General features: G+C 35.7%; 2 protein-coding genes across 8 annotated transcripts; one reads left to right on the plus strand and one right to left on the minus strand.

Annotated features, from left to right (window-relative positions):
* Positions 1-1409: 1409 nt before the first annotated feature.
* LOC104230323 (B3 domain-containing protein Os01g0723500-like) lies at positions 1410-8412 on the plus strand. 7 transcript variants are annotated; one of them, XM_070172319.1, is made up of 8 exons: positions 1410-1614; positions 2875-3415; positions 4155-4300; positions 4924-5193; positions 5290-5407; positions 5498-5661; positions 7094-7448; positions 8003-8412. In XM_070172319.1, the coding sequence occupies exons 1-7, from the start codon at positions 1603-1605 to the stop codon at positions 7406-7408; spliced, it is 1566 nt and encodes a 521-aa protein (XP_070028420.1). In that variant the 5' UTR covers positions 1410-1602; the 3' UTR covers positions 7409-7448; positions 8003-8412. The 7 variants fall into 7 exon arrangements, with proteins under 7 accessions (XP_070028420.1, XP_009781395.1, XP_009781392.1 ...); XM_009783093.2 differs by lacking the exon at positions 1410-1614 and adding an exon at positions 1624-1910 and having other exon boundaries at positions 7947-8412; XM_009783090.2 differs by lacking the exon at positions 1410-1614 and adding an exon at positions 1624-1910.
* A 3534-nt stretch (positions 8413-11946) lies between these two features.
* On the minus strand, positions 11947-13728 carry LOC104230324 (putative transcription elongation factor SPT5 homolog 1). Its single transcript, XM_009783096.1, has one exon. It carries the CDS (start codon positions 13726-13728, stop codon positions 11947-11949), a length of 1782 nt encoding a protein of 593 aa, XP_009781398.1.
* Between the last annotated feature and the right edge of the window lie 1172 nt (positions 13729-14900).

Consider the following 14900-nt stretch of genomic DNA (forward strand, 5'->3'; position numbering starts at 1 on the left):
TGCTTTTATAGTAAAATATTGTTATATATGAATGTTGTTTTAGAGAGGTCCGACGATATATTATAACTTAAGGAGTAAACAACCTAAACAGTATTTAGTGCTAGTGACTTGATGCGATTCCAAAAGTTGCATATTGAGTAGTGATGACTGAGTGTGATTTTATGTAACTTGATATGGCCTCACTTATGGTATACTCCATGGTAAAAACTTACCGGTATCATATGTTTACGCTAATTCTAGTTAAGTTAACTATGAGAGATAAATAAAAATTTATTACGAGTTTTAAGTCTATTAAAAGTTTTAATTTTAATAAACAAAAAATTTAAATAGGTAGAGAATTGGAATTACCAATGTTATCATTTTCTGGCATTCTGCATCTTGTGTCTTCGTACTTTTATTTCTCTGTTAAAGATGAAAAAGTTTTTCTGAAAGTTAGCATGTGAAGAAGAGGAAGTAGGGGGTTACTTATATAGAAGAGGAGAGTAAACAACTGAAAATTGTGAAAAATTACTAGAATTTACAAGGCTCTGAAAAAAATAATAAAAATTGCGATTATTATAATACATTCAAAAAAATTATTTAATAACGTATCGTTAAGATTTATTGGAAATAGTTAGAATATTAAGTAAGTAGTATTATTTTGACATTATTGTTTAAGATTATGTGCATAACAAATGGAAGTTAGTTATGATTATAGATCATTAATTATAGTTAAATAAGGTGACAAATATTATTTATTTATCGGCTTGGTATAAACATCAGTAAATTTTTACCTCTACTTCATTATAATATTTGTGGGAATTGGAAAAAATAAGGTTTAACACGATTCAAATCCGTTTCTAATGTCGTAAAAGTAATAAAGAGAAGAAAAAGCTCCCCTCAAAAATTATTAACTTGTAAGTAGCTTAAATTCTATAGTAATTTATTCAATTGTCAACTTTACACATTCACTATTCAAGCAAAGTGCGAGTTTTCTAATTCCTCTTTGATGTACATTTTTATGCTCGGTTCAAATTTCACAGAGGTCAAAATATTAGATAATTTTTTCTTATTTGTCCAAATTTAGCTGAATAGAATTACCCGGATGAGAGATAGCGTATGCTCCATAGAATTAGCCAAGATTCTTCTCATTTTTTCAAACTTAGGTACAAAGAGTTACTTTGATGGGAGATAACGATATTCCATAAAATTAATTGAAGTATGCGCAAGCTGGTTCGAATATCATATTTGTCACTTATCCGGTGACTAATTGAATGCTTTAATTTTTCTAATTTCTCAACTATGCTATTCGATTTTGTCATCTAAATCCTAATTATGATCTGTATTAATATCTCTTTTCCAAGTAAAATTGGCCCTTTCTAATCAATTGGAAATTTGGAACTTTTTCGACACCTTGGATCTAATTCATAACATCACAAGTATTGTACTTTCTTTCTTCACTTGACCAACGCGCCTTGATTTCCACGTACGATTCACAGCGCTCAAACCATTGCAGAAACGGAACATTTTGTTCTGCGTGTAACTCACGCTTCATCTCACAATGGGTACTACAGGAATTTCACTCACCCCCGACCCCCGCCAGCTCCCTCGTGTCATTTCTCTATGCAGAAATTGGTACTCCAATTTTCGTCTAAAATTTCTTCATTTTAGGCGTGAATTGAGTTTTCATTTTTCACGATTTTCAGTATTTGCTTTATGAATTTGATTACTTTGTGTTTGTTACTTAATTTTACATTCCCAGATTCAGAAATGACATTCTAAGAAAAATGGAGTTGAAGAAATTTTTTGGGGTTCTTTAGGGTTTTAACTTCAAAATTTAGGTTTAAGAGGGGACTAATACAGAGATGTGGGATGCAAAAAGGCCTCATTTTCTTGTGGGTTTTAACCCTTCAATCCAGTCTGAAACATTGGTAAGCATTAGTTGCTTCACAATTTGTTGGTACATTCCTGTTTGCTGCATTGTGATTGTTTTTTATTTAGCTGCTGTTTTAGTTAGTATTTTTTGTTGACTACTTTAAGCTGAAGGTAGTTCACTTAGTAAGCAATTATGTATACCTATATGAGTATTGGATGTGCTATGTATCAGACATTGGTTCATTTGATGTTTAAGTTTAACAAACTTTATAATCTATTCTAAACTGAGGTGTTAGCACTTAGAATGCAGTGGTTTACATAGCAATGAGCTACATAGGGGTAACTTGTGATACTTCCTGAGGAGTACGTGGGCGGCCATATTCTTCTTGTTCCTAAAGAAAAGATTGGATCTAGATAAAGTACCCTTCAGTATCTGTTTTGTATGAACGTTTCAAATTACATTGCTCTTGAAACGGCTGGCCTCCTGCATTTTAAATGATGAAAAGATTTATTATAAGAATAGCTGAGGAACTTAGTCTTGTATTTGGTGAAGCTACAACTGGATATATTCAATGGGAAATAGAGCAGATGCCTTATCTGTGTGCTTGCACTTCTTGTGTTAAGTGTCGCCCATAGATATTCAGTGAGACGTATCATAGATGCCTTCCTGTGTAGACTATATTTATCTATGTGCTTGGCCTTCTTAACTCACAAGTTCTAAAGCATCAGCCTTCTGGAGGCGATGTATATATTTAGATGCTATGATTAGTAATATGATATGTATAATCGAAATTCGAAACCAAGCAGTTGACGAGTATTACTCCGGGGATAATTATTGGTATTTTCCATTGAGATTAATTGATGTAACATCCAGTGACGAGTTATGTTGTTGAAGTTATAGTCTTTCTTAAGAAACTAACTTACTTGATCTGTTTGGCAACATATTTAGCATTTTGTTGAAAAGACCAGATTGTTCAACTCTTGCAAAGTTCATTAACTGCTCTGAATTCTCTGTTGCAGAAAATTCCATCAAAATTCATTAAACATATGGAAGGAAGAGCTTCTGGAACAGCATTTTTGGTGGGTCCCAGTGGTAATTCTTGGCCTATGGACTTAATACAGCAAGATGATGGTTTATTCTTCCACAATGGATGGGCTTCATTTGTTAAGGATCACTGCCTTGAAAGTGGGGATGCTTTGGTTTTCAGATATGACGGTGATTTGCATTTCGCTGTGCTAGCATTTGATGAAAGTTCATGTGAGAAGGAAGCTGCTTATAACGCTGACTGCAGTCAAGGAGCAACAAACTTGTACAATCTTGCTTTGAAAAAAAGAGACCGAGGAAACTCAGCTTTATTAGATTGCATTGTTGAAGGTGTTCCTAAGAAAATGCGAAGCACGCAGAGCCCTTCCGAATGCACAGCAGAAGACGCAGTTTGCTCAAATGGAAGAAGTTATGCTTCTAGCTTTCTGAATGAAATCGAGAATGCTGGAAATGCATCAAACAATACAGTTACCATTGCTGTGCCATCTCAAACAGAGATTGTCTGCAGTAACCCAGGTAAATGGTTAGATTATAGTTTATTATATTATTGTTGGCAGTTCGATTTTCTAGTTTGAGAAGTGTTGTTTGAGTTTGCCAGAAGTTTAATCAAGCCCAATTTGATGTTACAGTTCCTATTAATTATGAAAAGTCATTTACATTTTTAAGGAGCTAACAATTGCTACACTCTTTTGTAATTTATGCATCTTCTTGATGCCAGTAATGAAACCAATTACGTCATCAACAAAAAATTAATTATGAAAAGTAATTTAGTAAAAAACAATATTTCGCATTGAATTGCAACCGCCTCATCTAAAAGCTTTAGCTATTAGGGAGCGAGCACTTCTATTTGTATATTTAGGTTTGCAACAAGCTTCCACAGGTGTTTGCCTGATTCTTTTTCCTGGGTGCACGTTGGAACATTTTTCCTTTTTGCGTTCAGTGACTAGTGAGACTTGAACTCAAGGTTTTTGTCTGATATCATGTTGAATTGTGTGACCATTTCATCTAAAAATTTAAATTGTTGGAGGAGACACTTATATTTTGATATATTTTAGGCCTTTATCACTTTGTAATGTAAGTTCTTATAGTGCAAAGCATTTTGTATACATTGTTGCCCTGCATTTCTATTACAAATTAACTTTTTTTTCTTTCTGTTTTCTTAATGGAAAGGAAATTCAGTTGTTAGCAACAGCTATATTACAAATTTGTTAGTTACAAATTTGGAAAATTTACTGCTATTTTGAATCTAAAGCAGAGGTGAAAACAGGCAATGGTACCTCCGAGGAACCTATGTGGTTGTCTGCACAAGAAGCAGAAAAGGTTGCCCGTTCGTTTACCTCGAGTTTCCCCAACTTTATGAAGGTTATGAAGAGGTTCAACGTTAGTGGTTCATACACCCTGGTGAGTAGGTCTTCTGTTTTCTCTAAAACAACATTTCTTGTGATTCTTGGTGCAACTACAAAATATTATGAGTAATCTTAGCTTCTGTAATGTATTGCCTCAACATTTCTTGCTATCAATGACTGCATTGAATGAGCTGTCATAAATATTCTTTGACAATAAGGAATGTTGTGGTTTAGGATTATGTGCAGTGTGGTAAAGTTGTTTAGCTTGTTATACTTTTGTGTGCCAACAATATCTGAACTGCTCACTGATGTTCCTATATTAGTTGCTGCATGTTTGTCCTTAACCTGCCTGTTTCTAATTGAATCACAAGGCTATTTTGTTGATGTTGCCATCTTTTTTGTTGTTCTTGTTGTTGACTATATTACAACAATCTAATCCAGCAAGGTAGTTGTGGCGTTCACTTCCCTTTGTAGCGTTCTGTATCATTATTGATTTGCTGTATGCCTAAGCTTTTCCATGTTGGATTTGCTTCATCTTAGGAGATGATTCAATCTGAAAACATTGGCTTTATTTGATGTTTAGTTTGGAGTAATATTGCATTAGACAAGTTTATTCTCCTTTCACCACCTGCACATGCATCACTTGGTTTGTTGATCTCCTTCATATTTTCTTGACAGAACATCCCTTATCAATTTGCCACAGAACACCTACCCAAATGCAAGGTGAAGATTTTACTTCACAATTTAAAAGGAAAAACTTGGACTGTGAATTCAATCCCGACTACAAGAGTACAAACATCACATACCTTTTGCGGAGGTTGGTTATCCTTTGTTCGTGACAATAACATTGATTTGGGAGATATCTGCATCTTTGAGCTTGTCCACAAGTGTGAATTACGCGTGCATGTTCTGAGGGTGGAAAAGGAAGGAAATGATTACAGTAGTAAGGTAGTTAAACTAGCTGCTGATTATGCTGCTACCTCGGTTAAATTTTTTGGATGTAAGTTGACGAAAGTGGGATAAAATTCTGATCACTGTTTACAGCAGGTAGCAAAGGCCAAGACATATGATAAAAGAGGATCTGCTCATGGCAAAGAGAAACATGGTAATATGTTGAAGAGTCATCAGCTCCATTTGTCAAAGATTTGCAGTGGAGATTCAGGTGAATTCACATGGTGATTAACTAGCATATTTTAGCTGTCCTTCCTCACACAACGCATATTGAAACCTTTCAACTTTCTTGCTCGAACAGTAATCAGGAAACCTGCTCAGGTTAAACAGGGTTCTTTCACCAAGAGCTGCATGTCAATGAAATCAGTACCTGAAGAGAAATTAGCTGCTGAATCTTTCATTTCTAATTTTCCTCATTTTGTACGAATCATGAAAAAGTTCAATATTAGTGGCTCTTACACTCTGGTGAGTAGTTTTTTGCATGTTATATCTTTTTATATATTGTTATTGTCCCGACCTTTTCCATCCCATTTGATTTATTCATTATTTCTCAAATTATATGTCAAAACATTGTTCGCCAACATGACGAATGATTTCCCGTGTAGAATTTAAATGCCTACAGGACTTAACACCTAATTTAGTGTCTAATACATTTGAAAGAGAAGTTTTATTGTGTGTCTCACACAACTTACATTAGTTGTGTGAGGCTCCTTTTTGTCTCACAAATTTGTGGACCCCAATCTTACACTTCTGGGTCCACAAAAAATGTGGGTCCACAAAACTGTGAGACAAAAAGGGTGCCCCATACAACTAGTGTCAGTTGTATGATACACAAAATAAAATTTTCCCATTTGAAGAGTACAAAGTTAATTACTGTCAAAGTTCAAGTGCTATTTTTTGTAGTTGTTGATGTTCTAAAATATTTATGTGCACTCACTTTTGAGCTTTGACAATACCGTGTTCTTCTAGATATGTTCTTTTGCCTCTGTATAGAGCTGATGTGTTTGGTAGTTGAATCCTCTTTGCCTTCTAACAGAACATATGATCAACTTCAAAAAAATCATAAAATTGTCATCCGAGTGAATCTTCTACCTCAATTTTTGCTTATAAGCAAGGCAATTGTAGGTGCTCTAGGCACCCTTGTGAACGATGTGAATCTTGGTAGTGATACCTTTTTCTTTTGTTTTGTAGTGAGACCTGTAACGGTAATTATAGACTTTTTCAACCTAAAAAAAGGTAATTATAAATTTAGTGGTGTCTATATTTTATTGGTCATACATCAAAGTAATTGCTTTTGAGAGAAGATAATGTTTAGCTTCCCTATAATGTTACTTTGCGTAACAAGCATCGGGATGACGTTTATATTGGAATACTCCCTCCAATTCAATTCGTATGACACTCATTCCATTTTGGGATGTCCCATAATGTTTAAAACAATTCCATTTTAATACAACTTCCACAATTTTGGATATTTCAATTTCATTCAACTATTCACATTTTAAACTTCAATATGATGTTTTCTTCTATCAAATAGACTTTTCAACCTCTACTTTAATACTTAAAAAGAACTGCTACTTTAATACTTTTCTTCACTAATGCTAATACAAAATTTATGTCGAAATAAGATCTTAAACTTCGTGCATAGCACCATCACATAAAATAAGATGGAAGAAGTAATATTGGTCAGTTTTGTTTCTTTTCCTCTCTCCTTATTATTTTTTGAGGGCTTAATAACATTCACGGGGGTAAAAATTCTACCGTAGAATGTTTGTAAATCTTGACTTATTTCTGTTGATAATTGTTCCTTAGGCCAATTTTAGGTGTTGGGCATTGTGACATTTCTCGTACTGTTATTTGCTTTAAATTCATATTCTGAGAGCCTTCTATCTTTGAACAGAAAGTTCCATATCAGTTCTCAATGGAACACCTCCCAAACTGCAGAACGGAGATCGTGCTTCGTAACTTGAAAGGAGAATGTTGGACTGTGAATTCAATTCCGACTATGAAGGTACAAACGCTGCACACATTTTGCGGAGGATGGTCGGCATTTGTCAGAGATAATGACATTCAGATGGGAGATATCTGCATATTTGAGCTGGTTGGGAAATATGAAATGCGTGTACATATATGTGCAATTGGGAAGAAGGGGTTAGATTACCGGAACGGGATAACTTCTAATGAGTCGGCTATCCTTGCGTCCTTGACAAGCTAGAGACATTCGATGTAACATGCAAAAGAATGCATAATACGAGGTGAGGGTTAAACTCTCTTTAATTCTAATAAGTATGGTTCCATTGCATTTGGTAGAGAAGTATCAATAGTTATTCATAAGGTTGCACTTTGCTACTAGAAGCTTTCAACATCAGTACACCTTGCTGTTCCACCACATTTTTGCCAAAACATTGAGAGAGTGGTCATATGAGTGTCACATTCCTTTTTACAGTTTTTGTTCTTTTCAGATTGGAAGAGTCCCAAAACCCTGTTGCTGTATTTTTGAAAGCCTATGTTGCCAAACTCTTTTTTCTATTTTTTAATTTGCTTATGCAGTGCTATTACAGCTCGCTGGTGTTTTGAGAAATGGCATAGTGCCACAAATTTTTAAAAGGGGGTATGGTACCAACTTCAAAAATATAGTTATCTTCTTTATTTTTTGCAACTGTGGATGACAAAATGATGATTCCATTCCCTTGCCTATTTCAGTTTTCCTCTTCTTTTTTTCTTCTTTTTGCTGAACACATTTATTATTTCAGTATGTGGACTCTCTTTTTATCAACCTACGGACGTTCCTGGTCGATTCCATTTTCAGGTGCCTATTACTCTTAGTTTCAGGCCTGGCTTTTTGCTAGAAGTGGATACATTGGATCAGAAAAGGAATGCACGTAAATGCTATGGAGAAGCTTAAAGTAAATCATCTAACATTTGACCAGATTGGACATGGCTTCAGTCACCTAGATGTTCTGTTCTCAGTGTTTTCTAAGCTCTCATGTTCAGACTCTGTGTTAGTTTAAATACTATGTGAAAAGCTTCTCATTTTCTTAGTGTCGTAGATTCTCCTTTGTAAATAATTCACGTGTCTGTAGTTAGTTTAAATGCCAGGAAACATCTGGTGTTGTATGTATTATGTTAAAACAGAAATTGGGACATCTAGAGTGAGAAATCGAAGTTTCACTCAGCTGAAATGAGTTCGGAGATATTTCCTCCACGAAGTTGTTTTTACAGTTGCAACAACTTTGTCACTTTAGATTCATTCAACTGCAACTGTTACATTATCGCTCTCATACATGTGCTGTCTTGGGCTCACGAGCTTCTGGATTGATCTCAAAGTTGCAGCTTTTGAATTCTGCCTTACCTAGTCACTGGTATTCTCATGGCCAGCAGCCTATCCCCCCTATACGGCACAAGTTTCCCATTATCCTTGTTATTGTTTGTAATTGCCGTATTCCTTTCCTCTGATTCCTCTTCATATTAGTAAACAATACCACGAACTTGATCTTCTTTCGCCCTTTGATTTTGGATATTGTAGGAGTATCAAGGTTGAGGAGGTTGTGGGAGCTATGCGTAAGATGAATAGGGGCAGAGCGACCGAGCCAGTCGAAATTTCGGTTAAATTTTGGAGGTGTGTGGGAAGAGCAGGTTTGGAGTGGCTGATTGGTCTGTTTAATGTAATTTTTAGGACGAAGAGGATGCCAGATGAGTGGAAGTGGAGCAAGGTGGTTCCGTTGTATAAGAACAAAGGTGATATCCAGAATTGTAACAACTATAGGGGTATCAAATTACTGAGTCATACTAAGAAGTTTGGGAGAGGGTAGTAGAAGTGAGGGTGAGGAGGAAGGTGTCTATATCCGACAACCAGTTCGGGTTCATGCCGGGTCGTTCTACTACGGAAGTTATACACTTTATTGGGAGGTTGGTGGAATTGCACAGGGATAGGAAGAAGGATCTGCATATGGTGTTTATTGATTTGAAAAAAGCGCATGGCAAGGTTCTAGAGAGGTTCTCTGGAGATGCTTGTAGGCAAAAGGTATGTCGGTTGCCTATATTAGGGCGATTAAGGACATGTATGATGGAGCTAAAACTCGAGTTAGGACAGTAGGAGGCGACTTAGAGCATTTTTCGGTTGTTATGGGGTTACACCAATGATCTCCGCTCAACCCGTTCTTATTTTGCCTGGTGATGGATGCACTAACACATCATATTCAAGGGAAGGTGTCATGGTGTATGTTATTCGCTGACGACATAGTATTGATTGATAAGACGCGAGCCGGTGTTAACGAGAGCCTGGAGGTTTGGAGACATGCCCTTGAGTCTAAGGGTTTCAAGCTGAGCAGGACTAAGTGGAGTGCAAGTTCAACGCCGAGCCGAGGGAACTGGGTGTGGACGTGAGACTTGAATCACAGGTCATCCCAAGTAGAGGCAGTTTCAAGTACCTTGGGTCGGTTATTCAGGGGATAAGGAGATCGACGAGGATGTCACACATCGTATTGGGGTGGGGTGGATAAAGTGGAGGTTAGCATTTGGAGTTCTGTGTGACAAGAGAAAGCCACTGATCCACAAAGGTAGGTTTTATAGAGCGGTGGTTAGACCGGTCATGATGTATGGGGCCGAGTGTTGCCCAGTTAAGAACTCACATATCCAGAAGATGAACGTAGCAGAAATGAGGATGTTGAAGTGGATGTGCGAGCACACTAGGATGGATAAGATTATGAATGATAATATTCGGGAAAAGGTGGGCGTGACTCTCATTGATGACAAAATGCGGGAAGCGAGGCTCAGATGGTGCAGACGCGTATAGAGGAGAAGTCCAGATGCTCCGGTAAGGAGATGTGAGCGGCTGGCTTTGGAAGTCACGAGAAGAGGTAGATGGCAGCCTAAGAAGTATTGGGGAGATGTGATCAGGCAGGACATGACGTGACTTTAGATTTTCGAGGACATGACCCTTGATAGGAAGCTGTGGAGGTCGAGTATTAGGGTTGTAGGTTAGGAGGTAGTTGAGTCTATTTCTACTTCGTACCTATGTGAGGTTAGTCTGATAGGATTTTTGTCCTAGACTGCTAGTCGTTAATGTTGTGTTCTCACTATTCTTTCGTTTTTCATAGTGCCGGGTCTATTTATTGGCTATCGCTTTTGCTTTTTATCTATTTTCTGGTCTTTATGATGCTGTTATTATTCCTATGGTATCTGTTGATGGTACTGATAATGTGTTTTTTCGTCTTCTTGAGTCGATGGTTTTTCGAAAACAACCTCTCAATTCCCTCGGGGTAGGGGTAAGATTGCGTACGCACTACCCTGATGAGAATTTACTGGGTTGTTGTTGTTGTACTTTTATACTGTATGTAACGCAAATGTAATTGTAATATGTGTCTTCAATAAACAAACTTTTGTTCTTCTGCCATTTCTTCTTTTGAAATAGACCAAAATGTGAAGAAAGATTCATATAGCTAATATATTCTGTTTGGTGTGAATGTCCCGGTGCTTTCTAGTTATGTTTCTTCTATCTCTGATCTGATAAAATTAGGGAGGATTTGGATTATAAGCATTACGTATCATAATCATTTGGGTGTTGCAGAAAATGTGACATAAAGTTTTGAAGAAGATTTTTGTTGCAAGGCATACGAGGTTAAAATTAGGGAGGATTTTTTATGATTAAGGCATATTTATCATAATTTTATGGTTGCTGCAACAAAATGTAACATTAAGTTTGAGGATTAAAAGTCCTCCTTCTCATCCCGTTCCTATTCTGATAATGACATACATAAAATTCTATTGCAGATATAACACATCTCAACTTATATTCGAGGTCCATCACTTGTGAGCTGGAATAATATGGAAAGCAGATTGATCTGACCACTAACGTAATAGTCATTACTCATTATCATACTGTTTGCAACAAATTTGTGCAGAAAAAATCTGCAATCACAAAAAAGCTATAAAGAAAAAAAGGATTTTATTGATAAACGTTGTGGGTGACAACTCTGTTTATCCTTTGATTCTTCCCTCCGATTTATTATCCATAATTCGAGGGCCTTAACTGCGTATTTCTCAAACGTAAAATGATATGCATCTCCTTGATGTATTGGATGATCAAGAGGCATGTAGTAACACTCCCTTTGGATCTTGAATGATGCTAGAAAGATCTCTTAATGATTATTCCAGAGTTTTATGAAATTTCGAAGATCAATTGCTGAGATGTCTTTGAAGGACATATGTAGTCTTATTTATAGGCATGAATTAGGGTTTGGGTAGAGTAGTCACCAAATAACCCTAATAGACTCCTAATATTTCAAGAGTCTGTCTTAAATTTAAGATTTATCTTGATTTGCTAAAATTTCAGTGTTTACAGATACATTTAAGACTTATTTGGTATGAGGGATAAAGAATAATTAATTCCGGGACTAAATTTAAGAAGTGTTTATTCCATGTTTGGTTGGTAGAAAATTGTGGTATAATTAATATCAGGATTAATTATCCTAGGATTGTAGTGTTTTTTTTTTATCCCTATGGAAAGGTGGAATAACTAATCCCGCGATAATTAATCCTGGAATAACTTCTTTCCAACCAAACGACCCCTTAGGATGCTACCAAGACAAGTGAAATCATAAAATTTGATACTCCATTAATATAAATCCAACTCTGCATATCGAAGAGCAAAACCATATTGCAGAATAAACCTAATGGTAAACATATTAACATTCAGAAGAAAACTAGGAACAAAGTACGAACTAGAAGAATGTTAAAGACTACTTCAATTAGCTAGTAACCATTCCATGCTCTACTTGGCATTGGTGTTCTCATTCCCTCATGAATAGGTGTTGCGGCAGAATCTCTTGTTGGAGTCAGCAATGGATGCATTGGAGTTGTTGCACAATACATAGGAGTTTCACCCCCTAAACCAGAGCCAGAATTGTTCACTTCCACGTTCACATTCTCACAAATTTGATTGCGATTAACATAAACAGAGTTCATTTGAGCCTCTAATTCTACCCGAACTTTACTCCCTCTAACCTCTACAATGGTTCCAACCATCCCATGATAAGGTCCTTGACGGATTTTAATTCGCGCATTGACCAATGGATCACGCCTTGCTCTTCCAAATCCGTGTCCTTTTTTAGGAGGTGGAGGTCTAAAGTTGGCTATTGATCCTGATGTTTCATCCCTATTTCTACTTTTGTTGTTATAAGTTTTACTAACTAGTGATACTGATTCTTCACAATATGCAACCTGAGAAACATTATCTTCAAGTAGCTTGGTCAAATCTTTGCTCTTGATTTCAAGACAATTTTGAGGCAGATCTCCATTTGTTGGTCTGAAATAAACAATATCATCCTCAACTTTCAGAACCAATCCCTTTATGTGTATTAAATCTCCATTGACAACTACTACTTTATCTCCTGCTGTAAAGGAATTTTTCTTTATATTCTTTGCTAGCATAGCAGAAAAAGATAAAATTTCTGCATTAATGTCTTCATCATCTACTCTCTCCTTAGCTGCATGAAATTTTTCAAGATCATCTACAGTTGGCTGAATCTTATTACTGATTGACTTAAACGACACTAATTTATACAAGAAACCATCTTTGAATTTCTTGCCATCTACAATATCAAAATAATCCCCAGTAATTCTATCCCTCGAACGCTTCACTGAAATGCCCAATGCTTTAGCTTTACTAGCACTCCAAAATCTTGGTTGAGGACAAATTTTACTTGAAACTTCCTTTGGTTTATAATTACCTTCATATTTGTTAACCAAATCCTGATAATCAATTCTTGGAATCAATTTTACAGTGACCCTTCTCTGAATATCATCTACGTCCACAATCTGAGCAATGTCTCCTTTGTAATTCCCAGTTTTTAATCTCACCAAACAATCCTTAGTAAATTCTCTATCTCGGCCTTTTACACAAAGCAAATTGGACATCTCTGAATTTGGAACTAAAACAATCTTATTTTTCAGCAAAATATGTCTCATCCCTTTGCATGCTTCCCTAACATGAGATTCTTTATCTGCTTCTACGTATATATAATTCTGAAGATGATCGAGTGCTATAACCGATTTAATTTTCAAGTTAAAAGCTTTGTCAATTTGCTTCTGCATTAAGCATATTGCTACTTCCTTTTCATAACCAACTGCGCATTTAACCATCCATAACTTAGAATCCTTAATTGTAGGCAAAAGCGCTTGCTGAACTACCTCTGTTTCATCTTCCTCGTCTTTATATCTCGATTTTCGGCCATACCTTTCTTCAATTCTCCTTTCAAATTCGTCTATATCTTCCTCTTCGTCTTCTTCTCCAATTTGTGGATGAATAACCTGACGTTTTCGAAAAGCAAAATCTTCGTTTTCGTTGGAATCGGAGTCCACGACTTCAGCATCATCAATAAAATCATCTTCGCCTTGTTCTTCGTCGTCCTCTTCTTCATCATCAGTGTCTACTGCTTCTAACTCGAAAAACTGTGAAGCCGCTCTCCTCCTATAGCGAACTTCTTCTTCTTCTTCTTCTTCGTCTGAAACCTCTCTTCTCCTCCGCTTTGCCATGATTTTCTCTGTTTTTTGTAATTCAACACTTTTCACAAACAGAAGTTATGTAAAGGAATTAGTGAAATGCTGCTGCTATTTATAAGGTGGCGTTTTACGTTTTATTCCGAAAACAAGTCGGTTTTGGGTTTTGAAAGGCATAATATATGAATAGGCCCTCAAATTCGGTCTCAGCTGGCAAGTATACCCTCCAACTTTAAATGTTCACAAGTAGGCACCTCAATTTATATAAAGTTAAACACTTAACACAAATGCTGACGTGACACATAAATTTTAGAGGTGTTTAAATGATCATTTTATATGTTAGAGTGTTCAACTAACAAAGTAGAGACAAATTGAGGTGCCTACTTGTACACATCCAAAAGTTAGAACGTATATTTGCCAGTTGAAGCTAAGTTTGAGGTCTATTTATGTATTATGCCGTTTTCCTATGTTTTAATTGGGGGCCCACTTTGATCCTATGATTATCGCTTTCCTATGGTCAAAAGTGTAAAGAATTTTCACAAAATTAATACTCCCCCGTTTTAATTTATGTGAATCTATTTCCTTTTTAGTCTGTGTCAAAAAGAATGATCTCTTTCTTTATTTAGAAACAATTTACCTTTACACAATGATTTATAATCACACAAAATATATGTGCCTCATTTTACACCACAAGATCAAAAGTCTTCTCTCTTTCTTAAACTTCGTGCCCAGTCAAATGGGTTCACATAAATTGAAACGGAGGGAGTATAAATAAGGAAAATATATATTGGATTACTCCATAAAATATCATATCTATATATGGTATTTCACTTAAGGAGATAAAGAATTGTATGAGTTTATTATTAAGTTTTAATTAAAATCACTTGCCGCCAAAAGTAAAGTGGATATCGTCTAATTCTTTTAATAATGTTTATCTAATTTTCATATTCTTCAAAGATTTAAAAAAAAATGAAAATAGACTTCATATGTTTTTCCAATATGCATCGTGCTAGGTAATATAGTTTGTACTTTTGATTATTATATTTTTAATGTGAAATCAAATAAAAATATGTAACTTGAGACAATGATGTACAAAATTTTGTTAAATAAACATTAAATATTAGTATTACTTGGTAGAAAACAAGGATTTGATAACTAATAAAACAATAAAGTAAAATAATTTATATTCAAAAAAATGAATAGTTCGC

The sequence above is a fragment of the Nicotiana sylvestris genome, chromosome 4 (assembly GCF_000393655.2).
Source record: "Nicotiana sylvestris chromosome 4, ASM39365v2, whole genome shotgun sequence".
NCBI classification, from domain to species: domain Eukaryota; kingdom Viridiplantae; phylum Streptophyta; class Magnoliopsida; order Solanales; family Solanaceae; genus Nicotiana; species Nicotiana sylvestris.